At 40.4% G+C, this 25,661-nt stretch overlaps 1 protein-coding gene across 19 annotated transcripts in view; it reads left to right on the forward strand.

Moving 5' to 3' along the window:
* The window catches only part of LOC120424979 (transient receptor potential cation channel trpm), a 226,430-nt gene extending 204,627 nt beyond the window's left edge, over positions 1–21,803 (forward strand). For 17 of the 19 annotated variants that reach the window (XM_052710415.1, XM_052710416.1, XM_052710409.1 and 14 more), the window contains 2 exons: positions 13,693–14,176; positions 16,686–21,803. In XM_052710415.1, coding sequence (XP_052566375.1) covers positions 13,693–14,176; positions 16,686–17,941 — 1,740 coding nt within the window. In that variant the 3' untranslated portion in view covers positions 17,942–21,803. The remainder of the gene's footprint in view (positions 1–13,692; positions 14,177–16,685) is intronic. The other 2 variants (XM_052710402.1, XM_052710418.1) reach the window with 1 other exon arrangement.
* Positions 21,804–25,661: the final 3,858 nt, after the last annotated feature.

The raw sequence follows: 25,661 nt of genomic DNA on the forward strand, positions 1-25,661 counted from the left end.
ACTTTTATGTAGTGAATATCTCCACTTTTTTTCATTTAATACACATACAATTGAAATTTATTGCAATTTGTGAGAAATTTCCGATATTTTGCTAAATTTTTAGTAGTACAACTGTTAACTGTTGATAATTTAAAAAATAATTTCCCCTCGTCGTCGATAACCATGTCCAAAATAGGAAAATTTAGGTATTTTCAAAAGAAAGAGAATACAGTCCAGACTCGATCACCCGAAGCCTCGATTATCTGATCTTTCTGTTATTCTTAAATATTTTTTTTTAAGTTTTTTATTTTCTTAGCTTTGACATTAAATTCAAGTTCCGTGATCACATTTCAGTAAAATTTGAGTGGTTGTCTGCCTTACAAATTATCAAGTGCATTTTCTCAATATTGCCTCTCCGCCATTTTTGCCACCATCTTGGATTTCAAAATTCTAAATCACTCAAATTTGAACTAGACAATCAATAATGAGACAACGAAAAAAATCCTAATTCGGCCTTCGAATAATCGAATCTGTATTGTATTGTAAAAATTTTTGAGTAACTTTTAGAGTTGCTACATTTAAAAAAATCAAAGTCTGAGAAAATTTTGTCTAAATTAGTTCATTATTTACTTTCGCAGATCGACTTTTCTTTATATTTTTTTTTATTTGAGTGAATTCGTTCCAAGTAAGCCATATTGCATAAAGGATTTTACAATACAAGTCTCCATACAAACTTGGGAGCTGTCCATGCAAAAGTGCTATGAAATATTCTAAAACTCGTCTCGATTTGGTATCTTCGGCACAGTTGTATGTTTTGATAAGACTTTTCAGAAAAATAGTCGTAGAATTTTTATTTAACTGTTAATCACAAAAACTCGATTTAGATTAATTTCACCCACGAGGTTTTTTTTTATTTTAAATGCGTTTTTAAAAAAATACTTTTAAAAAATACATCAAAAAACCAGTTGACTAAATTATTTAGAATGTTAAGTGTAATTTTCCATAGAAAAGCACTTTTGTGAAATTTTGATTAAGTGGATCGTTTTTAGGTAATTTTGTGCGTAATTTGTCTTTTAATTTTCCTAACTGTCGTTCATCTCTGAAAAAGAAATATTTTCGAATAGCTGAGGAAATTCGGGGCCATACGTAAACCACGTGGACACTTTTTGGAAATTCCATACCATATCTGAGTAATCAAAAAGTGGTCGACAGTGTAAAAAATAAGAAAAATTGCAGAGGACTCACACAAATCTCTGCGGCCTGACAATATTTTTTGGTAACCTCAAAACGGTTCACCCAATCAAAATTTCTCAAACAATCTTGTCATGTACAAATTCAATTTCAAATTCAAAATATATTTTAGAAAAAAAAAGGTGCAGGTGGTTATGTTACACATGACCAGTATGACAAAGAACTTAGCAGAAAAGCTTTTAAAACTAAGCCATTTTGTTGAATTATGCGTCAGATAAAATTAAAGCATCATTGGATTTTATTTTCGCTCAATTTTTCTTTATGCTTTGTATAAAAAACCATGATATCTGTATGGTTCGATGTTTGTCCCCCAATCAGAACAATCGTGAGGTAGCGGCCTCTCCAGATTGTGGCCACTTTCTTCGAAATGGTCAGTATTGAAAACCATGAGTTGTGATACCCATATTGCCAATACTCGTTGGTTCAGTAGACGTCTCCCCGGGAAAACTTTCCTTTAGGGAACCGGCCACTCCAGCTTTTGGCCAACTTTTTTCTAAATTGCCATTTTCATTACCAATATTGAAAACCATGAATATTGATACCAATATTGCCCAAAATCATATGGTTCGGTAAATGTCTTCCTGAGAGAACCTCCCTGAGGGCACCAGCCACTCCAGGTTGTGGCCAATACTGTCAAAATGGCCATTTGCATTACCAGCATTGAAAATCATGAATTTTGATACCCATATTGCCCAAAATCGTTTAGTTCGTTAAATGTCCACCTGGGAAACCTCCCTGAGGGCACCGGCCACTCCAGGCTGTGGCCAATATTGTCAAAATGGCCATTTTCATCACCAGTATCAAAATCCAAGAAGTTTGATACCCATATTGTCCAGTCTCGTATGGCCTTCCCGGAGGGATCTGACCATTCCGGGTCTTGGGGCCAGAATATTCCGGTGGCTCTCAATAATTCCGGCTGGCCTGCCTCCGCTTGGTCTGCTCCAAGCTCCAGGCTAGCTGCTTTTCGGCCAACTGCTTTTGGGCCTCCAGGTCATCTGCTTCCAGGTCCAGTTTGTTGTTTACTCCTCGGCGTCCAACGATAGATTGATTTCCCAGGGTTGACCGAGCGGGCTTATATTGGCTTAGAATGGAGACGGATGCCCCGCCCCTTTGCGCCGGTTATCCCATTCCTACGTTTGGCTTTTTTAATGCACTGGTGCGGATGGGAAGTCGTAAAGGCAGCATTTTTGCCAACGATTTTCATTCCATCGTCATCGTTCGAACCGACAACATCGTAGCAGCAGCAGCAGCAGCGAAAAAAAAACAACGACTGGAGGAAATCAAGAGCAAGCTCCGAGAAGAAGAAACACGCCAGCGTATGCGTGAAATTGCTGCCAAAACGACGTCGAAGGAGAAAAGCAAGGCCTACTTGGATGAACGCTCGAGGAGATGGCCACAAGAATCAACTTCTGCTGCAATTTAACAAAATGGCGCTTTTCAGCGCCAACGAAAAATTCACAAAAGAGTTATTGTTTTAAATGATTCATGCACTGCTTTTGGTGCATTTTTAAAGCTTTTGACGCTTGGCGTTTAAATTCATTTAAATATTTCCCCCAAAATTTTCATATTAAAAAAAATTGAACGAAAATTAAAAATTTTCGCTTGCAAGTGTCAAACGATCGCAGTTGGCCTTGAACAAGCAAGCGCGTGCTTTGACCCACGCAAAAAATCTTTCCACTCTCTGATTGGCTGTTTTGTCTTGCCGTGGAGTCGTGAAGGCAGCATTTTTGCCAACGATTTTCATTCCATCGTCATCGTTCGAACCGACAACATCGTAGCAGCAGCAGCAGCAGCGAAAACAAAACAACGACTGGAGGAAATCAAGAGCAAGCTCCGAGAAGAAGAAACACGCCAGCGTGTGCGTGAAATTGCTGCCAAAACGACGTCGAAGGAGAAAAGCAAGGCCTACTTGGATGAACGCTCGAGGAGATGGCCACAAGAATCAACTTCTGCTGCAATTTAACAAAATGGCGCTTTTCAGCGCCAACGAAAAATTCACGAAAGAGTTATTGTTTCAAATGATTCATGCACTGCTTTTGGTGCATTTTTAAAGCTTTTGACGCTTGGCGTTTAAATTCATTTAAATATTTCCCCCAAAATTTTCATATTAAAAAAAATTGAACGAATATTAAAAATTTTCGCTTGCAGGTGTCAAACGATCGCAGTTGGCCTTGAACAAGCAAGCGCGTGCTTTGACCCACGCAAAAAATCTGTCCACTCTCTGATTGGCTGTTTTGTTTTGCCGTGGAGTCGTGAAGGCAGCATTTTTGCCAACGATTTTCATTCCATCGTCATCGTTCGAACCGACAACATCGTAGCAGCAGCAGCAGCAGCGGAAAAAACAACGACTGAAGGAAATCAAGAGCGAGCTCCGAGAAGAAGAAACACGCCATCGTGTGCGTGAAATTGCTGCCAAAACGACGTCGAAGGAGAAAAGCAAGGCCTACTTGGATGAACGCTCGAGGAGATGGCCACAAGAATCAACTTCTGCTGCAATTTAACAAAATGGCGCTTTTCAGCGCCAACGAAAAATTCACGAAAGAGTTATTGTTTCAAATGATTCATGCACTGCTTTTGGTGCATTTTTAAAGCTTTTGACGCTTGGCGTTTAAATTCATTTAAATATTTCCCCCAAAATTTTCATATTAAAAAAAATTGAACGAAAATTAAAAATTTTCGCTTGCAAGTGTCAAACGATCGCAGTTGGCCTTGAACAAGCAAGCGCGTGCTTTGACCCACGCAAAAAATCTTTCCACTCTCTGATTGGCTGTTTTGTTTTGCCGTGGAGTCGTGAAGGCAGCATTTGTGCCAACGATTTTCATTCCATCGTCATCGTTCGAACCGACAACATCGTAGCAGCAGCAGCAGCAGCGAAAACAAAACAACGACTGGAGGAAATCAAGAGCAAGCTCCGAGAAGAAGAAACACGCCAGCGTGTGCGTGAAATTGCTGCCAAAACGACGTCGAAGGAGAAAAGCAAGGCCTACTTGGATGAACGCTCGAGGAGATGGCCACAAGAATCAACTTCTGCTGCAATTTAACAAAATGGCGCTTTTCAGCGCCAACGAAAAATTCACGAAAGAGTTATTGTTTCAAATGATTCATGCACTGCTTTTGGTGCATTTTTAAAGCTTTTGACGCTTGGCGTTTAAATTCATTTAAATATTTCCCCCAAAATTTTCATATTAAAAAAAATTGAACGAATATTAAAAATTTTCGCTTGCAGGTGTCAAACGATCGCAGTTGGCCTTGAACAAGCAAGCGCGTGCTTTGACCCACGCAAAAAATCTGTCCACTCTCTGATTGGCTGTTTTGTTTTGCCGTGGAGTCGTGAAGGCAGCATTTTTGCCAACGATTTTCATTCCATCGTCATCGTTCGAACCGACAACATCGTAGCAGCAGCAGCAGCAGCGGAAAAAACAACGACTGAAGGAAATCAAGAGCGAGCTCCGAGAAGAAGAAACACGCCAGCGTGTGCGTGAAATTGCTGCCAAAACGACGTCGAAGGAGAAAAGCAAGGCCTACTTGGATGAACGCTCGAGGAGATGGCCACAAGAATCAACTTCTGCTGCAATTTAACAAAATGGCGCTTTTCAGCGCCAACGAAAAATTCACGAAAGAGTTATTGTTTCAAATGATTCATGCACTGCTTTTGGTGCATTTTTATAGCTTTTGACGCTTGGCGTTTAAATTCATTTAAATATTTCCCCCAAAATTTACATATTAAAAAAAATTGAACGAATATTAAAAATTTTCGCTTGCAGGTGTCAAACGATCGCAGTTGGCCTTGAACAAGCAAGCGCGTGCTTTGACCCACGCAAAAAATCTGTCCACTCTCTGATTGGCTGTTTTGTTTTGCCGTGGAGTCGTGAATGCAGCATTTTTGCCAACGATTTTCATTCCATCGTCATCGTTCGTACCGACAACATCGTAGCAGCAGCAGCAGCAGCGAAAAAAAAAACAACGACTGGAGGAAATCAAGAGCAAGCTCCGAGAAGAAGAAACACGCCAGCGTATGCGTGAAATTGCTGCCAAAACGACGTCGAAGGAGAAAAGCAAGGCCTACTTGGATGAACGCTCGAGGAGATGGCCACAAGAATCAACTTCTGCTGCAATTTAACAAAATGGCGCTTTTCAGCGCCAACGAAAAATTCACGAAAGAGTTATTGTTTCAAATGATTCATGCACTGCTTTTGGTGCATTTTTAAAGCTTTTGACGCTTGGCGTTTAAATTCATTTAAATATTTCCCCCAAAATTTTCATATTAAAAAAAATTGAACGAATATTAAAAATTTTCGCTTGCAAGTGTCAAACGATCGCAGTTGGCCTTGAACAAGCAAGCGCGTGCTTTGACCCACGCAAAAAATCTGTCCACTCTCAGCAGCGAAAAAAAAAACAACGACTGGAGGAAATCAAGAGCAAGCTCCGAGAAGAAGAAACACGCCAGCGTGTGCGTGAAATTGCTGCCAAAACGACGTCGAAGGAGAAAAGCAAGGCCTACTTGGATGAACGCTCGAGGAGATGGCCACAAGAATCAACTTCTGCTGCAATTTAACAAAATGGCGCTTTTCAGCGCCAACGAAAAATTCACGAAAGAGTTATTGTTTCAAATGATTCATGCACTGCTTTTGGTGCATTTTTAAAGCTTTTGACGCTTGGCGTTTAAATTCATTTAAATATTTCCCCCAAAATTTTCATATTAAAAAAAATTGAACGAATATTAAAAATTTTCGCTTGCAGGTGTCAAACGATCGCAGTTGGCCTTGAACAAGCAAGCGCGTGCTTTGACCCACGCAAAAAATCTGTCCACTCTCTGATTGGCTGTTTTGTTTTGCCTTGGAGTCGTGAAGGCAGCATTTGTGCCAACGATTTTCATTCCATCGTCATCGTTCGAACCGACAACATCGTAGCAGCAGCAGCAGCAGCGAAAAAAAAACAACGACTGGAGGAAATCAAGAGCAAGCTCCGAGAAGAAGAAACACGCCATCGTGTGCGTGAAATTGCTGCCAAAACGACGTCGAAGGAGAAAAGCAAGGCCTACTTGGATGAACGCTCGAGGAGATGGCCACAAGAATCAACTTCTGCTGCAATTTAACAAAATGGCGCTTTTCAGCGCCAACGAAAAATTCACGAAAGAGTTATTGTTTCAAATGATTCATGCACTGCTTTTGGTGCATTTTTAAAGCTTTTGACGCTTGGCGTTTAAATTCATTTAAATATTTCCCCCAAAATTTTCATATTAAAAAAAAATTGAACGAATATTAAAAATTTTCGCTTGCAAGTGTCAAACGATCGCAGTTGGCCTTGAACAAGCAAGCGCGTGCTTTGACCCACGCAAAAAATCTGTCCACTCTCTGATTGGCTGTTTTGTTTTGCCGTGGAGTCGTGAAGGCAGCATTTTTGCCAACGATTTTCATTCCATCGTCATCGTTCGAACCGACAACATCGTAGCAGCAGCAGCAGCAGCGGAAAAAACAACGACTGAAGGAAATCAAGAGCGAGCTCCGAGAAGAAAAAACACGCCAGCGTGTGCGTGAAATTGCTGCCAAAACGACGTCGAAGGAGAAAAGCAAGGCCTACTTGGATGAACGCTCGAGGAGATGGCCACAAGAATCAACTTCTGCTGCAATTTAACAAAATGGCGCTTTTCAGCGCCAACGAAAAATTCACGAAAGAGTTATTGTTTCAAATGATTCATGCACTGCTTTTGGTGCATTTTTAAAGCTTTTGACGCTTGGCGTTTAAATTCATTTAAATATTTCCCCCAAAATTTTCATATTAAAAAAAATTGAACGAATATTAAAAATTTTCGCTTGCAGGTGTCAAACGATCGCAGTTGGCCTTGAACAAGCAAGCGCGTGCTTTGACCCACGCAAAAAATCTGTCCACTCTCTGATTGGCTGTTTTGTTTTGCCGTGGAGTCGTGAAGGCAGCATTTTTGCCAACGATTTTCATTCCATCGTCATCGTTCGAACCGACAACATCGTAGCAGCAGCAGCAGCAGCGAAAAAAAAACAACGACTGGAGGAAATCAAGAGCAAGCTCCGAGAAGAAGAAACACGCCAGCGTATGCGTGAAATTGCTGCCAAAACGACGTCGAAGGAGAAAAGCAAGGCCTACTTGGATGAACGCTCGAGGAGATGGCCACAAGAATCAACTTCTGCTGCAATTTAACAAAATGGCGCTTTTCAGCGCCAACGAAAAATTCACGAAAGAGTTATTGTTTCAAATGATTCATGCACTGCTTTTGGTGCATTTTTAAAGCTTTTGACGCTTGGCGTTTAAATTCATTTAAATATTTCCCCCAAAATTTTCATATTAAAAAAAATTGAACGAATATTAAAAATTTTCGCTTGCAAGTGTCAAACGATCGCAGTTGGCCTTGAACAAGCAAGCGCGTGCTTTGACCCACGCAAAAAATCTGTCCACTCTCTGATTGGCTGTTTTGTTTTGCCGTGGAGTCGTGAAGGCAGCATTTTTGCCAACGATTTTCATTCCATCGTCATCGTTCGTACCGACAACATCGTAGCAGCAGCAGCAGCAGCAGCGAAAAAAAAACAACGACTGGAGGAAATCAAGAGCAAGCTCCGAGAAGAAGAAACACGCCAGCGTGTGCGTGAAATTGCTGCCAAAACGACGTCGAAGGAGAAAAGCAAGGCCTACTTGGATGAACGCTCGAGGAGATGGCCACAAGAATCAACTTCTGCTGCAATTTAACAAAATGGCGCTTTTCAGCGCCAACGAAAAATTCACGAAAGAGTTATTGTTTCAAATGATTCATGCACTGCTTTTGGTGCATTTTTAAAGCTTTTGACGCTTGGCGTTTAAATTCATTTAAATATTTCCCCCAAAATTTTCATATTAAAAAAAATTGAACGAATATTAAAAATTTTCGCTTGCAGGTGTCAAACGATCGCAGTTGGCCTTGAACAAGCAAGCGCGTGCTTTGACCCACGCAAAAAATCTGTCCACTCTCTGATTGGCTGTTTTGTTTTGCCGTGGAGTCGTGAAGGCAGCATTTGTGCCAACGATTTTCATTCCATCGTCATCGTTCGAACCGACAACATCGTAGCAGCAGCAGCAGCAGCGGAAAAAACAACGACTGAAGGAAATCAAGAGCGAGCTCCGAGAAGAAGAAACACGCCATCGTGTGCGTGAAATTGCTGCCAAAACGACGTCGAAGGAGAAAAGCAAGGCCTACTTGGATGAACGCTCGAGGAGATGGCCACAAGAATCAACTTCTGCTGCAATGCAACAAAATGGCGCTTTTCAGGGCCAACGAAAAATTCACGAAAGAGTTTTTTGTTTCAAATAATTCATGCACTGCTTTTGGTGCATTTTTATAGCTTTTGACGCTTGGCGTTTAAATTAATTTAAATATTTTCCCCCAAACAATTTCCATTAAAAAAAAATAGAACGAATATTAACAATCAAACGTCAAACGATCGCAGTTGGCCAACTTATGAGGCTGTGGCCAATACTCTCAAAATGGCCATTTTCATAACCAGTATCGAAAAACATGAATTTTGATACCCATATTGTCCAAAATCGTACGGTTCTGTAAATGTCCTCTCGGGAGTACCTACCTGAGGGCACCGGCCACTCCAGGTTGTGGCCAATACTGTCAAAATGGCCATTTTAATTACCAGTACCAAAACCAAAAAGTTTGATACCCATATTGCCCAGAACCGTATGGTTTGATAAATGTCTCCCCGGGACAACCTCCCTGAGGGCACAGGCCACTCCAGGTTGTGGCCAATACTGTCAAAATGGCCATTTTAATTACCAGTACTAGAAAACCAAGAAGTTTGATACCCATATTGCCCAAAATCGTATGGTTCGGTAAATGTCCTCCCGGGACAACCTCCCTGAGGGCACCGGCCACTCCAGGTTGTGGCCAATATTTTCAAAATGGCCATTTTCATCACCAGTATCAAAATCCAAGAAGTTTGATACCCATATTGCCCAAAACCGTATGGTTTGATAAATTTCTCCCCGGGACAACTTCCCTGAGGGCACTGGCCACTCCAGGTTGTGGCCAATACTGTCAAAATGGCCATTCTAATTACGAGTACTAAAAACCAAGAAGTTTGATACCCATATTGCCAAAAATCGTATGGTTCGGTAAATGTCCTCCCGGGACAACCTCCCTGAGGGCACCGGCCACTCCAGGTTGTGGCCAATACTGTCAAAATGGCCATTTTAATTACCAGTACCAAAAACCAAGAAGTTTGATACCCATATTGCCCAAAATCGTATGGTTCGGTAAATGTCCTCCCGGGAGAACCTCCCTGAGGGCACCGGCCACTCCAGGTTGTTGCCAATACTGTCAAAATGGCCGTTTTCTTCACCAGTATCAAAATCCAAGAAGTTTGATACCCATATTGTCCCGTCTCGTATGGCCTTCCATCGGAACACCCCTGAGGGTTCTGGCCACTCCGGGTCTTGTGGCCAGAATATTCCGGCTGGCCTGCCTCCGCTTGGGCTGCTCCTTGCTCCAGGCCAGCTGCTTTTCGGCCAACTGCTTCTGGGCCTCCAGGCCATCTACTTCCAGGTCCAGGTTGTTGTTCACTCCTCGGCGTCCAGCGATAGAATGATTTTCTTGGGCTGATCGAGCGGGGTTTATATTGGCTCGAAATGGTGACGGATGCCCCGCCTTTTTGTGCCGGTTATCCCAAACCTCATCATTCGCTTTTTGTTTCAACTGTGTGGAAAATTCCACGCATGCGTCGCAGACCTCTTCCCCTGTACCAAGCATGCAACATTTTCGTAACGCGCGACATTTTTCGGTTTTCTGGATTGACACCTCACCAGAATAGAGCCCTTAGGACAAAGTTCTTTGTCAAAATCTGTCCACTCTCTGATTGGCTGTTTTGTTTTGCCTTGGAGTCGTGAAGGCAGCATTTGTGCCAACGATTTTCATTCCATCGTCATCGTTCGAACCGACAACATCGTAGCAGCAGCAGCAGCAGCGGAAAAAACAACGACTGAAGGAAATCAAGAGCGAGCTCCGAGAAGAAAAAACACGCCAGCGTGTGCGTGAAATTGCTGCCAAAACGACGTCGAAGGAGAAAAGCAAGGCCTACTTGGATGAACGCTCGAGGAGATGGCCACAAGAATCAACTTCTGCTGCAATTTAACAAAATGGCGCTTTTCAGCGCCAACGAAAAATTCACGAAAGAGTTATTGTTTCAAATGATTCATGCACTGCTTTTGGTGCATTTTTAAAGCTTTTGACGCTTGGCGTTTAAATTCATTTAAATATTTCCCCCAAAATTTTCATATTAAAAAAAATTGAACGAATATTAAAAATTTTCGCTTGCAGGTGTCAAACGATCGCAGTTGGCCTTGAACAAGCAAGCGCGTGCTTTGACCCACGCAAAAAATCTGTCCACTCTCTGATTGGCTGTTTTGTTTTGCCGTGGAGTCGTGAAGGCAGCATTTTTGCCAACGATTTTCATTCCATCGTCATCGTTCGAACCGACAACATCGTAGCAGCAGCAGCAGCAGCGAAAAAAAAACAACGACTGGAGGAAATCAAGAGCAAGCTCCGAGAAGAAGAAACACGCCAGCGTGTGCGTGAAATTGCTGCCAAAACGACGTCGAAGGAGAAAAGCAAGGCCTACTTGGATGAACGCTCGAGGAGATGGCCACAAGAATCAACTTCTGCTGCAATTTAACAAAATGGCGCTTTTCAGCGCCAACGAAAAATTCACGAAAGAGTTATTGTTTCAAATGATTCATGCACTGCTTTTGGTGCATTTTTAAAGCTTTTGACGCTTGGCGTTTAAATTCATTTAAATATTTCCCCCAAAATTTTCATATTAAAAAAAATTGAACGAATATTAAAAATTTTCGCTTGCAGGTGTCAAACGATCGCAGTTGGCCTTGAACAAGCAAGCGCGTGCTTTGACCCACGCAAAAAATCTGTCCACTCTCTGATTGGCTGTTTTGTTTTGCCGTGGAGTCGTGAAGGCAGCATTTGTGCCAACGATTTTCATTCCATCGTCATCGTTCGAACCGACAACATCGTAGCAGCAGCAGCAGCAGCGGAAAAAACAACGACTGAAGGAAATCAAGAGCGAGCTCCGAGAAGAAGAAACACGCCATCGTGTGCGTGAAATTGCTGCCAAAACGACGTCGAAGGAGAAAAGCAAGGCCTACTTGGATGAACGCTCGAGGAGATGGCCACAAGAATCAACTTCTGCTGCAATGCAACAAAATGGCGCTTTTCAGGGCCAACGAAAAATTCACGAAAGAGTTTTTTGTTTCAAATAATTCATGCACTGCTTTTGGTGCATTTTTATAGCTTTTGACGCTTGGCGTTTAAATTAATTTAAATATTTTCCCCCAAACAATTTCCATTAAAAAAAAATAGAACGAATATTAACAATCAAACGTCAAACGATCGCAGTTGGCCAACTTATGAGGCTGTGGCCAATACTCTCAAAATGGCCATTTTCATAACCAGTATCGAAAAACATGAATTTTGATACCCATATTGTCCAAAATCGTACGGTTCTGTAAATGTCCTCTCGGGAGTACCTACCTGAGGGCACCGGCCACTCCAGGTTGTGGCCAATACTGTCAAAATGGCCATTTTAATTACCAGTACCAAAACCAAAAAGTTTGATACCCATATTGCCCAGAACCGTATGGTTTGATAAATGTCTCCCCGGGACAACCTCCCTGAGGGCACAGGCCACTCCAGGTTGTGGCCAATACTGTCAAAATGGCCATTTTAATTACCAGTACTAGAAAACCAAGAAGTTTGATACCCATATTGCCCAAAATCGTATGGTTCGGTAAATGTCCTCCCGGGACAACCTCCCTGAGGGCACCGGCCACTCCAGGTTGTGGCCAATATTTTCAAAATGGCCATTTTCATCACCAGTATCAAAATCCAAGAAGTTTGATACCCATATTGCCCAAAACCGTATGGTTTGATAAATTTCTCCCCGGGACAACTTCCCTGAGGGCACTGGCCACTCCAGGTTGTGGCCAATACTGTCAAAATGGCCATTCTAATTACGAGTACTAAAAACCAAGAAGTTTGATACCCATATTGCCAAAAATCGTATGGTTCGGTAAATGTCCTCCCGGGACAACCTCCCTGAGGGCACCGGCCACTCCAGGTTGTGGCCAATACTGTCAAAATGGCCATTTTAATTACCAGTACCAAAAACCAAGAAGTTTGATACCCATATTGCCCAAAATCGTATGGTTCGGTAAATGTCCTCCCGGGAGAACCTCCCTGAGGGCACCGGCCACTCCAGGTTGTTGCCAATACTGTCAAAATGGCCGTTTTCTTCACCAGTATCAAAATCCAAGAAGTTTGATACCCATATTGTCCCGTCTCGTATGGCCTTCCATCGGAACACCCCTGAGGGTTCTGGCCACTCCGGGTCTTGTGGCCAGAATATTCCGGCTGGCCTGCCTCCGCTTGGGCTGCTCCTTGCTCCAGGCCAGCTGCTTTTCGGCCAACTGCTTCTGGGCCTCCAGGCCATCTACTTCCAGGTCCAGGTTGTTGTTCACTCCTCGGCGTCCAGCGATAGAATGATTTTCTTGGGCTGATCGAGCGGGGTTTATATTGGCTCGAAATGGTGACGGATGCCCCGCCTTTTTGTGCCGGTTATCCCAAACCTCATCATTCGCTTTTTGTTTCAACTGTGTGGAAAATTCCACGCATGCGTCGCAGACCTCTTCCCCTGTACCAAGCATGCAACATTTTCGTAACGCGCGACATTTTTCGGTTTTCTGGATTGACACCTCACCAGAATAGAGCCCTTAGGACAAAGTTCTTTGTCAAAAGCGGTTGCTTTTTGAAAGCTTTTAAAAAACTACTATGTCCTACAAAAAACATAACTTAGCCAAAATAAAAACTTCTGTCATGTACTATAGTACAAAAGATGGCATTTTTGGTCCTCTTAAACATGTAAAAAACGAAGAGATAAAAGTTTGTCAACAAAGTATTTGTGACAGTAGTCAATAAAAAAAATGGGACTTTTACCTTGGACTGTCCAGACTCGATCATCCAAAGCCTCGATTATATGAAGGTTTGTATGGGACTTCGGATAATTGATTTTTGAACATGATTTTTTTTCCCTTTTTTATCTAAGTTATAACATCAAATTCGAATTCGTCGACCCCATATATTTCAAATCGTTCAGAAAATCCCTCCAAATTTGTTTTGCAATGTAGTTTTAGTTTCTTGATTTATGTAAATTATGTTAAGCAAATCGATTTTCAAAAAAGTTGCACAAAAAACTCCTTTTAGATTCTCACTCACTGCAATGCAAACTTTTTTCGCATATATTCCGTAGAACCAGAACCTATTAGCGTTTGCGTAGTTCTCCTATTTCTCCGCCACTCAACTCCTTTAGAATTGCTACACGCGCAGATCTCCCCCCTTCACACAAACATTCCTTTCTAACATTCTTTCCCCCTCTTCACCCGCGCCAGGGATCGCACGAACCGCGCAAGCTTTCGATGCGCTCGGAAGACTCGGAAATGTTCCTGCCCCCGTCGTCGAAAGCGCTCTCGCCGGTGGAATCCGCGGGGGTCGCAAGTTCAACCAGCAAGCAACCAAAGACCCCGTTCCTGAACGTGCGCCAGGACACGGCCAGCACGGAAAGTAAGGACACGTTGACGCCGCTGGAGAACTGCGACGATCGGACGCTGATCGGGGACGAATCCGGCGAGGACATCATCGACCCGGCCAACTTTGACGGACTGCGGCAGAGGGCGGCAGCGGCGAGGCGGAGGAACAGCTCGATGGGTGGTGGAGGAGCGGCTGGGGGAGGAGGAGGAGGTGGAGGAAGGAGGAATTCCGAGAGTGCTTCCGGGTTCGACATGAACAAGTCCCAGAACAGTTTGTACCAGTTGAGCTTTGTCAAGCGGCAGCACAGTGTGACGCAGTCGGAGCCGGATAGTGGGAATGATCAACGTGAGTATTTTTGAAACTTTAAATTATGAAGTCATTACACTATAAAACAAAGCATCGTTGATGTTTGTTTTCAAGGGTAAATCAAATTTGAAAAAGAATTGGGCTATTTATGCATTTAAAAAAAAATGCAGTTCTTGTTTACCCTGAAATGAAAACGTCAAATGATGTGTCAAGTAAGCGAATAGCCGTTTTGCCCCAAAACCAAAACCAAAACAAAAACCACCGAAGCTTAAAGTACACAAAATGCATACCATTTCCCCCTGAAAATGCACTTCCCAAACACAGACGTGAATTTCAAGTGTCTTGTTCTTTTGTTCAGTCATGTTTTACTTACTGGCACGACATCCTTCTTGAAGCTGTGATCTTTCTAGCTGTCTTCGCGATTCGAGCCGTCTTCCAGCAGAGAGCGCTGGATATGCATGCTGTCCAGTCAAAATCAAAACAAATTAACTTTAGCTTGAGTAGACGGTCGGATAAGAGATCATTGTAGAACGTCTATTACGTACAATTTTGGGTTAAATTTTCATTTGATTAGATACTTTGAAACTAATGACTTTTCAGTATCAAGGTGGACTAGCTCATTCCTTTTTCAGGGCAGAGACCATCTACTTACAGGTAGTCGTAGACCTAAGCTACTGACTACTCATCACTCAGGGTCGGCATTTCTACTCAGCGATTCAAGTGAGACACGGATGAAATAAAAATCAAGAACCACAATTTTCTAATTAAAACGTGTATTTCTGGGATAGTGTAGGGTGTGGGTGTGTGTGGGGAATGTGGGGCACTTCAGGGGCAACGTACCGTTCAGCAGCTGGACTCGCAGCGAGGCTTCGCTGACTCCGCACGAACTCTCGAACGCCTTCGGCGTTCACCTGCTCCAAGGCCGGTCACAGGAGCGCCCTCGACTGTGCCGCCGCGATCCCACAAAAGGGGGGGGGGGATGTTCTTGAGCTGCTGGTTGGTCGTCGACTTCCGGATGGCTTGAGCTGCTGCTGGGTTGGGCTGGAACGCAGAGGTAGGCCAGCGGGCGTTGCTGGTCCTACTTGCGGCAGGCGTCTTCCCTCAGTGGCGGATTCGGCAGCCCCAGAGTCCACTGATATGGGCGTGCCGAGAGGGGATAATCTCCTTGGTGTGTTATGGCGCCGCGCGCCAGAGATTCGGGTCGGTGCTTGACGTTAAAACGTAGCCAACGGCTCCTGCGCACTCACGAGGCTAGGTTCACCGGTTCCCGTGTGCCGTCGCGCCGACGGAACTAGACTTCCGTGTGGGCACTTCCACTTCCGGAAGGCGAAACGTACACAGCACAAAGAGGACGGTACTGGTACAACGGACACGACTAAACACACGGACGCCTGAATGGCAAAAGAGGCCGATGCTAAACATCGGCGGGCCAAGAAGACATTTCCCGCTCGAATTACAAACGGGAGGGGAAAAGCTCCATTTTCTTTTCCACCCAATTCGAGTAGTCCTGCCCTATCGCTGTCAAGGACTATCTCGTTACAGCGGCACGAAAACCATGTATTGTGTGATGTTGTATGTACGGAATCAAGTAGAAAAGTGAAGGTTCGTTGAAGAATTGTAACCAACGGTTACAACTTCGTTTTTTTTTTCGAGCTTTTTGTTCCATCCCGTCCATTTTGAGTATTGAAGTATTTAAAATCTAGGAGTATTTAAATTCAGAATTCAAGTTAGGTTTCGCACTCTTTTCGAACGCCTTAGACATATTTCCGGCAATTCTGCCACTACCAATTTTCTCTTTCTGGCTATACCAGCTCAGCTTTGATTTCAACATCTGAAAATCCTTGAAAATCTCCATCTTCGTTTCTGCTACTGGATGTATTCATTGTCGTCGGTTCGGCCATGTTTGAACTAGAGCTAGCTCCAATATTCGTTCCAACATGAAAAAATAGGAAATCGTTGACTTGAACTGTGATCCGATATTCAAAGTGCATTTTTATTTGGTCTATAACATTATTAGTTCTAACCGACGAATGTTTGAAACAACTGCATGGAAAATGGGTAGTGAAGAGTCGCAACCGGGATTCCTTGAAACACGACGTTCCGGACGTAGCACCATCGCTGCAGATCATTAACCTCCCAACCACCCACTGACCTCATGTCCGCTTACGTCGTGTCCTGTTCCGGATTCCGCCAACTGGTTCCAGCACAATTCAATCACACTCACACTTCCGCGCCAAACGATCACTCTCAACTGTCCACAGCGTAAACATCAACACGCTCCTCTTTTCATTCGCTGTCAAAACCATGTACACGCTTCAGTAAGGAATAGTCGATTTTGGGTTATTATTACCCGGTCGATATATTTACATTGTTTACATTATTTTGAACGACAAAGGCCCTACAGGTAGTAAACCTTTGGCAACTCTCATACGTCTTTGGACTGGTTGCGATTTTTATTTTTTTTTAAATTGTTGTTGTAGGTGGTTAGATTTTCAATCAAAACATCTTAAAAAAATAACCTAAAACTAACCTTTCCCTTTCTTTCCAGCAGCCGTCCAGCGTCCGGTGGCCAAGGGGCGCCACCTGCTGCTGCAGATCCACCAGGAGTACACGTCCATCACGGACGAACTGGAGAGCGTGTGCCACATGATCACCTCGCCGACTTCGTCGCGGGGCGGCACCGACGACCGGCCGAAGAACGTGAACGAGCTGAGCAATCCGGAGTTTGCGGCGCTGATCGAGAAGCAGCACCTGAAGGAGTGCGAGGACAGCGACTATCTGATGATGGAGCGGATTCTGCAGACGCGAGGTTCGGTGGAAGACAGTGACGACATGTTTGATGACTTTCATGAAGATGGTGGGGGCAGGAAGATGTTGAGGAGGGAGACGGCGATTGAGCTGCCGGTGACGCCTTCGAAGAGTAACATTTTGTCACTGGCGGAGAGCGTGGGTGCCAATGAGGAGCATTATAGTATTAGAAATGAGCGGCAGACGTCGGCGTCGAACCGGAATTCGATGCGAGATTCGAAAAATTCCCCAGTGTCCTTATCCAGTCAGAATTCCCCGCGGAATTCGCAGTTTTTGCAATCGTCTTACTTAAATCCGTCGTCGTTTGATGGGGGGAGAATTTACAAAAAGTCGTGCGAAAGTTTGCAGAAGAACTCGAGCACGGACACGGAGTATTCGCTGCAGCCGTACCGGTTCATCAAGCAAAGCTCGAACGAAACCAACAGCTCGATCAACGTGGACAACTCGTCCATCACGAACGACCTCTCGATGGACGGCGAAACGAGCCTCAACTCGACGGTGATCGAGATGCTCGCCGGTTCAGCGAATCTCGGCCCACCGGAAGACCGGACAGGTTTCACCAAGCGTACGGCATCGCTTGGCAGCGCGTCGCTCGTCCACCAAAACTCCGACACGACCAATTCCACCTCGACGACGCGTCAAAGCTTCCTCAAGAAGCAACTCAGCATCGACAAAAGTGGCCCGGGTGCCGCCGCCGGATCGATCCCGGAAAACCTCGAACGACTCGCCCCGCCTTCCAGCAAACCGAAACCATCGAACCGCTTCTTCGACAACCTGTCCGTCCTCGGCACCAAGTCCGTCATGTCGCTGCTCAAGGAGAGCAGCTCGACCAGCACCGACGACACGCACACGGCCTCGCTGCGGGAGCCGGCACCGGCGCCCATTCCGTGCATCAGCACCAACCTGGTGCAGGATGAGATCGCCAAGCTGTCTTCGAACATTAAGAGTAGCACCGATGAGGACACCGATCCGCCCTTTAACGAGACCATGTGCTGATTTTAGGTGAACCACGGGGTTAGTTGTTAAGGAGTCACGCACAGTTAGGGCACACACACACATCACGACAATTGAGTTTATCCCGTCATCACTTTTTATTCCAAATTTGTAAGGAACGCGAACGACGAGCACCGGATGCAGTATCGAATTGTTGAAGTTTATTTTTGTTAGAGTTTAAGAGCGGGATGCGTGCATGCGTGAGATTGAGTTAGGATAATGGTATCAAGTTGGGAAATGTCCAGTTTCAAAGAATTGTATTGTTTATTTTTGTATTTAGCAATATTATTCAAAATATCAGGTTGATTGTATTTTCGACAAAACTTTTAAATAAATTGAAATAGTGTTTGATCCTTAATTTGTATTCCCGGAAAAAAGTAAAAACTTCTAGCATATTTTTAAGCCTTTTTAAAAACGAGAATATTTGGCAATATCATTATCTCATGAATAGAAAAATAAACGCTGAAACATTCATCCAAATCGGAGCACCTCGAAACGACCTGTGACACACTCTAGAAAAGGCGCGGAATTCACTCTGCTGATTTTTACATTATTTGCAAAATTTCAGAGACAAAATTGATTGAATATTGAAGATTTAATTGCAGGGATGGAATAATCGCAAAAAACTTTTTCGCTTGCGAACTTTCTTTACCAGCGAAAGAGAGAAGAGGCGAAACACGCTAAAGAAAATCGCTCTTGAACTTGATCAGTTGAAGATTTTATGTGATTTTCATTGTTGGAACAACTTAAATGAATTTATTTTGTTTTGCTTACATAAATACGTTTTTCATCTACGAAAAGTGACAAGCCATTTTTCGACGTGTGAAGTTACACCTGCAAGTGTAGTAGTGAAATCGGTGTTCCACCGAATAAGCAAGATGATTTTTCGGCAATTTATTCTCTAAATGAGCGTCAAAAGATTTTCATTTGATGAAGATATAAATTTGCTCAAAACGCGGAAATGTTGGCAAAATATTGAAAAATTTAAAGGAAATTCTTTAAAGCTAATAAATACAAAGTTTTATGTATTGCGTCACATCTATTTATAGGACGTAGGTGTTTCCGCAAAAAAGGTTTTTTTTTTAAATTCTCCAGAAAAACTTCTCATATTAGTTCGGTAGCTTCTATCACATAAAAAAAATACGATTTATTTATTTAACTTTCTTCAATAAAAGTAAAAATTGATTTTTTTTTTCAATTTTCAAGATTTGTGTTTATTGAATGGAATTAAAGAAAGTATTTCTCAAGAAGGGTGCAAAATATGATACTGGAGATATGAATATTTGAAAAAAAATTAATATTTGAAAAAAATCGATAATAATGTATCTTTAAAAAAAAAAAAATGCCAAGTCAAATTTGCAATCAAAAATACCAGAACAAACATCTGATAAATTTCTTCGTTTCCAAGTATTTTTTTTTCGAAAATTATTCGATTTTTCCCAATTAAAAAATCCTTTCCACGATGTTTTGAAAAAGGTGATCAAAATTTCCTACATTTTTTTTTTCTTTGACTTTGTTCATCGGACTGCTGGTTTCTATGAAACAGCTTTTGAAGTTGTGCAGTCTTGTGACATGTCCTATCATTCGGAATAATTTATCCGAATTAGCTAAAATCGGTGCACTCGAAAAAAAAATGTAAGTCATTTTCAAATGCAAATTTGATTTTGCATCTGAAAATGATTTTTAAAATTTTGTTTGACAATATTTTATATTTTGTTCCTAAAATCCTATTTTTTCCATAAATAGGCCGTTGCAAATATTTTCCAAAGTTAAGTCGCCAAGTCCCTCCCCCCCTTTTTAAAATCAAAAAATCAGTTGACAAAAACATATTTTTGTCGAAAAACATCAAAATTTTAATTAAAATATATGTTCAACCAACTGAAAACAATTTCAACAATTTGAATTTAATTTTCCTGCGTCCAAAATAATTTTAATCAAAACTAGGTATTTTCAATTTTTTTGGAATTTCAATCTACAGCAACGAAAAAAGTTTTTTTTCGGGAAAAAATATTTCTCCATTGTTTGAATATTTTGAAAAATAATGATTGCAAACCTACTGGGCAGGTGTAAAATGCATTTTAAAACACTTTTTTCATTTAAATGTTAAAAGCATGACTTGTAATTTCATTTTTAAAACCTTTTTATTTTTTGCGTAAAAGACTTATTGCTTTAATTCTCAACAGCTGGGATTGCAGTTTATTTTCAACCAATGCAATTCTTTGATCTGGATATCTGATCGTGTATATAAATTAGACCCATAACCAAATGTTGTACATTTTTCGAAAATTTTAAGTAACAAAATCCCCACAGAGAAAAAAAAACAAGAAGATAGGATACATAAGGTTAGTTGGATCAAGAAAGTCAAAAAGAGGATGCTTTTGGCAATATACGAAGAATGAAAAGCAGATATCAGCATAGAAATCGAAACATATTACCGGAGAAGAGGTAGAGGAAACGAACCCCACTCATTATACACCCCCACAGAGTAATAGAGATAGAGTTTTTTGCGGAAGGAAGCAGCAGCAGCAGCATCAATCGGCATGCGTTAGTTAGGTGCAGTTAGCGATTTAATAAGATTGAGCACTGATTTTAAATTGGCAAAAGTGAAGAAGGAGAACGCAACCTATCCAAAGAACTGCCAAGATGCATCAACAACCACAACCAATCGACTGATGAATAACAGCAACAGTTTCTATTTTAGACGAAAACTGGGAAAAGAAGAAATCCAGTTTGGCGGTTTGAAAAATAAAAGTTAGTCCATACACTTAATACGAGACAAAAGCAAAACAAATAAACAAGGTTTTAACGAAGGAATCTTGAGGTTGTCAGCAAAGCGCACTTTTAAACGCATCTTTCCCCTAAAAGTTCCACACGCATTCGCTTGAGATGCTTGGAATTGTGCGAACATGAACTAAACTCCTCAAAAGCCCCCTCAATTGTGAACAACTTAGATTTTGTACTTAAAACTGGGATTTCCACAGCCTTTTTCAGAAACTTAGTAGTGAAAACTTGCGACTTAGAATCATCATTCGTCTTTTAGCAACTCCTCTCGTCTATAGGTCACATTTATCCGATGTATTCACAACTTCAAACGGTAGAATTTAGGAAATCTCATCTAATAAAGCAACAGCATTACATGGTATTTAATGAAAAACAAAAAAAAAAGCACAACCTACACACATCTACACATTTCTTCGTGATCCTTTTTCCAAACAAATATCGAAACAATCTAGATATCGCTCCTAAAAGCAACAAAAACATAAGAAAAAAATCTTTTTACCAGAGAAACTAGAATGTAGTTAAAACTTGAAGAAAACTAGCAAATAAACCAACATTCTCTATCATTCAGAAGACCACTTGTCGATAACTGTGTGTAGTAGATTTGAATACTGAAACAAATTAGAAATCCAAAAATGAATCACATTTTACACAATCTAAAACTTGAAGAAATAAAAAAAAAAAACAAGAGTCCTGAAAAGGTCGACGGAGAAAGTAATGAGACAATATTATTCAATAAAACAAGTTATATACTGGAACCAAAGGCGCGGAAGGAGCAGAAAATTAGAACAAAAACAAGAAAAAGTTAAATTTTACACCCGATTGTTTGCCGCTGCAAAAAGTCTGAGTTACCGCACCAGTTCAAGTCCAGTCCGGGAAGAAACGAGTTTTAAGAATTGCACACAACAACACCTTGAAAATAGTTAGCCCTCGAAAAAGAATAGAAAAAAGGTGTATTAAGGCGAGCAAGCTGTTACGTTCACGTTACGCAAATAGTTTTTTTATGTACAGATATTAGATTACAGCAGCAAAAAGAGAAATATTGAAGGCGCGAGCAAATATATTGAATTTTTGTTTATCATTGACAGTGTTTGGTGTTTGACAGTTATTGAAAGAAATCCTTGAATCATTTATGCGATCGCAGTTTGGTTTTATCTTTCATTTTAACCATCATCAATGTGTTAGTGTCATTTTCTGCCAACTCACACAGCTGTTGAACCTCTACATCAATTATAGTGAAAATTTGATCTAAAAAAACCTCGTGACGGAGGGGCGGTACAACCCCTTAATTTTTTCTTGTTTTTCAACTAAGAAAAGCTTTTCAATAGAAATTTAGTCTTAAAGAGACTTTTATGTAAAACAAGCCTTACCCGACAAACTTCGTTCTGCCTTTTTCCGTTTGTTGACGTTTTTAACTTTTTTGACTATTCAGCCTCCTGTGATCTAAGTTTGAGTTTACGTAACTTTTCCCATACAATCTGCAGATTTTCCGGAATCGGTTCCAGAGTGGCCAAAGTTGTAACTTTTTGGCGTAAGAACCTTCCTTGAACTTATACGAACCCAACGCAACAAAGAGCACCTCGATCCGACGTTCCGTGTTGAATTGATTCGCGTTCGAACAAAACCGTCGAAATTTTATATATATATAGAGATGGCAAAATTCATCGGTAAAATTTTCGAATAAAGAAAAAGTAAGAAGCTTACTGAACTGTAAAATTAATTCGAGAATTAAAGTTTCGATAAGAAGTTCAAATTTTATTTATTATAATGTGTTGTCGCATGAATCCGGTTGTTAGATAAATAACCGGAAATTATATCAAATATCATCATGTTATATATAGTTTTTCCAATAACTTTTGAAAGACATTTCAAAAGAGTCTAAAATTTTGGAGATCTGGCAACACAATTCGACATTTTTAACTTTAATTAAAATTTTAAGTTGATGTCTGCAAACGCTTCAGTTTTGTCCAGGTATGATAGATCTGGGCTCCTTGAACGCGCTACAATCGACAGAAATGTTTTTTTTTGTTAATTCCCGTCCAATAAATAAAATAGGAAATTTCGGGTGTAAATGGTATGGAATCATCTTGAGCAACCATGCGCATCCACATTTATTTGTGGGGGTAGCAATGTAAGGGGTGCACATGGTTGCTTAGTGATTCCATACCATTTATACCCGAAATTTTCAATGTTATTTATTGACAGGTTATTCACAAGATCCCAAATCTATCTCACTTTGACAAAACTGAAGCATTTTCTGACATCGGCTAAAAAAATGCCGAGTTGTGTTGCCAGATCTTCAAAATTTTAGAATCTTTTGAAATGTCATCACATTTTAAATCATATAAAACATGATTATGTTTGATATGATTTCCAGCCATTCATCTAACATCCGGATACATGCGAAAAAACATTTTTATAGATAACTTTTGAACTACCGTAAACCGGGGTGACTTTGATAGGATTTCAATTTGTTTTTAGAATATTTTCCAACAGGTAAGGTTTTTCTCAAGATTATTATTTTTAAAACATGTACTGGGGTAGGCCACATAAAGTCCATGCACTATTTCAATGATGTTTAGAAAAATAGTTACGTTAAAAATTCTAAGTTTTAATTCCGGGGTGACTTTGATAGTCATAGTTTTTCTTGTAAAAATCATATTTAAGATGTTCAAACTTTATTTGTACGCTAAATATATTATCACTAAAGTGGCTGATATAGTTTTTAAGAAAAAAAAATCAATGTTTATATTTAGTTAACTAAGTGTATAAGCTTTTAAGCATAAAACATATAAATTTTAGGTAAAATTGTTAAAAAGTCAGAATTTTGCCTGAAATTTATTAAAACTAGTTTTGTTTATAAAATTATCGATTTATAATGCATTTTATACTAAATTCGAAGCACGAATCACATGTTTTCACAATTTACATGCATTTTGTTTAACTGAAATTGCCTATCAATTTAGAGATTTTTTAAAATTGTGTTTCAAAAACACATATTATTTATTATTTACAAACTTTTTTAACTTTCACCTAGTGGAAAATTGTCCAAAGAATCCGAAAATGCATTCCGTTTTCCGATTAAAAATAATGTTCATTGAGAAAATCATGACACTTTGAGAAGTTTAAAATAATGACTTTCATCAACATTTTCTTAACTATAGTTAACTAACTTTTTAAAATTGTCAACATTTTATGAAAAGTTCTTCTTGAGTTACTTTGAACACTTCTCTACCACGGTCAGTATGTTTCTAAACCATTCCTTACGTATTTTAATTGTACTCTTCATTTTGCGGAAAAATCGCAAACCTATCAAAGTCACCCCGTTTTACGGTACCGTAAACTGGGGTCTATCAATGTCACCCCGGGCTATCAAAGTCACCTCAGTTTACGGTACTTATCGAAACTTCAACGATAACTGACATCAACTTCAAAATAGTTGAGTTGTTCAATCCGGTCTCAAATTATGACCACTTAAGTGATATTTACAATTTAATTGAAGCCAGTTTATGAAATTTCAAATTTCACTCCCAAGCTTGAGAAATAAGGGAATTGTATTGAATTTCCCATATTTTGGAACATGGGAGTAATGCAACCTGGCGTTTAAAATTTGGCGTGTGCTTTTCGAGGTATTTTAGTTATGAAATTGGTTTTTTTAACCCTAGAATGGCTCTTACTTTCGACATTAAGTCCAAATTGATTTTTCAAATAATAAAATGTTTGTTTTTAAGAGCTCTAAAAGTTTTCAGAACATCACAGAACATTTTCTTTCAAGCTCAAAAACCTTAATTTTTTAGATTTGCTCAGATGCTTTCTCTAAATTTGGTGGTAGAAGGCGTGGTGAGATAACTTTACAGTTTTTTTGGATAAATTGCACTGTTTTCAAGATAAAGCCACTTATAGTTTAATCTATATATATATAAAAAATTTCACCGGTTTTGTTCGAACGCGAATCAATTCAACACGGAACGTCGGATCGAGGTGCTCTTTGTTGCGTTGGGTTCGTATAAGTCCAAGGAAGGTTCTTACGCCAAAAAGTTACAACTTTGGCCACTCTGGAACCGATTCCGGAAAATCTGTGGATTGTATGGGAAAAGTTACGTAAACTCAAACTTAGATCACAGGAGACTGAATTAGCAAACAAGCAAGAAACGTCAGGAAACCAAACAAGGGCAGGACGAAGTTGGCCGGGAAGAGCTCGTTAAAGGCGTTTTCAACTGAAATCGAGTGATAAATTGCTTATTAGGAGTGTGAGCAAGCAAATTTCTATCAATAGTTTTGCAAAATTAGTTGCTTCAATAGTAAAAGTCAGCAAATTGGATGAAAATAGGAACTAAAAAAAATCACTTTTATAAATTTTTCAAACAGCACCCATCAGGGGCGCCGACTAGTCCAAAATGTTGAGGGGGCACGGATGTTTTCCGAAATCGATAGGTAAGAGTGGCGATAAGATGTTAAAGTTTCTTGTATATCACGAATTTTAATAATTTTGTTACGATTTTTTTTATCATCCGGAATCCATTTTTTTTAGAAAAAGATAATTTATTAAAACGTGATTGAGAATGTTAATTGGGGGGAATTTTTATTTATGTTTGGAAGGTGAATTCCATCTCATTGGCATATTCTCACTTATTTTCTAGAAGTAACAGTCAATAATAAAAATAATCAGATATTTAGAAATTCAACAATACAAATATTCTTAAAATAAAAAAAACAAAAGTAAAAAGCAAAAATTTAGAACACCAGAGATTTTAAAATACAAATACACATTTAAAAAAACATCCATTTTTCAAATCTGCAATTTAGAAAAAAAAAATTCAATATTCCAAAATAAAAAAAAATTATCAAAAAAACAGAAATTAAGAAATAACAATAAAATTCAATGTTTAAAAAAAATCGAAAATTTCAAAATTATGATACATCAATCAATTTTTAAAGAATTTAA

Source organism: Culex pipiens, chromosome 3, assembly GCF_016801865.2.
Source record: "Culex pipiens pallens isolate TS chromosome 3, TS_CPP_V2, whole genome shotgun sequence".
NCBI lineage: Eukaryota > Metazoa > Arthropoda > Insecta > Diptera > Culicidae > Culex > Culex pipiens.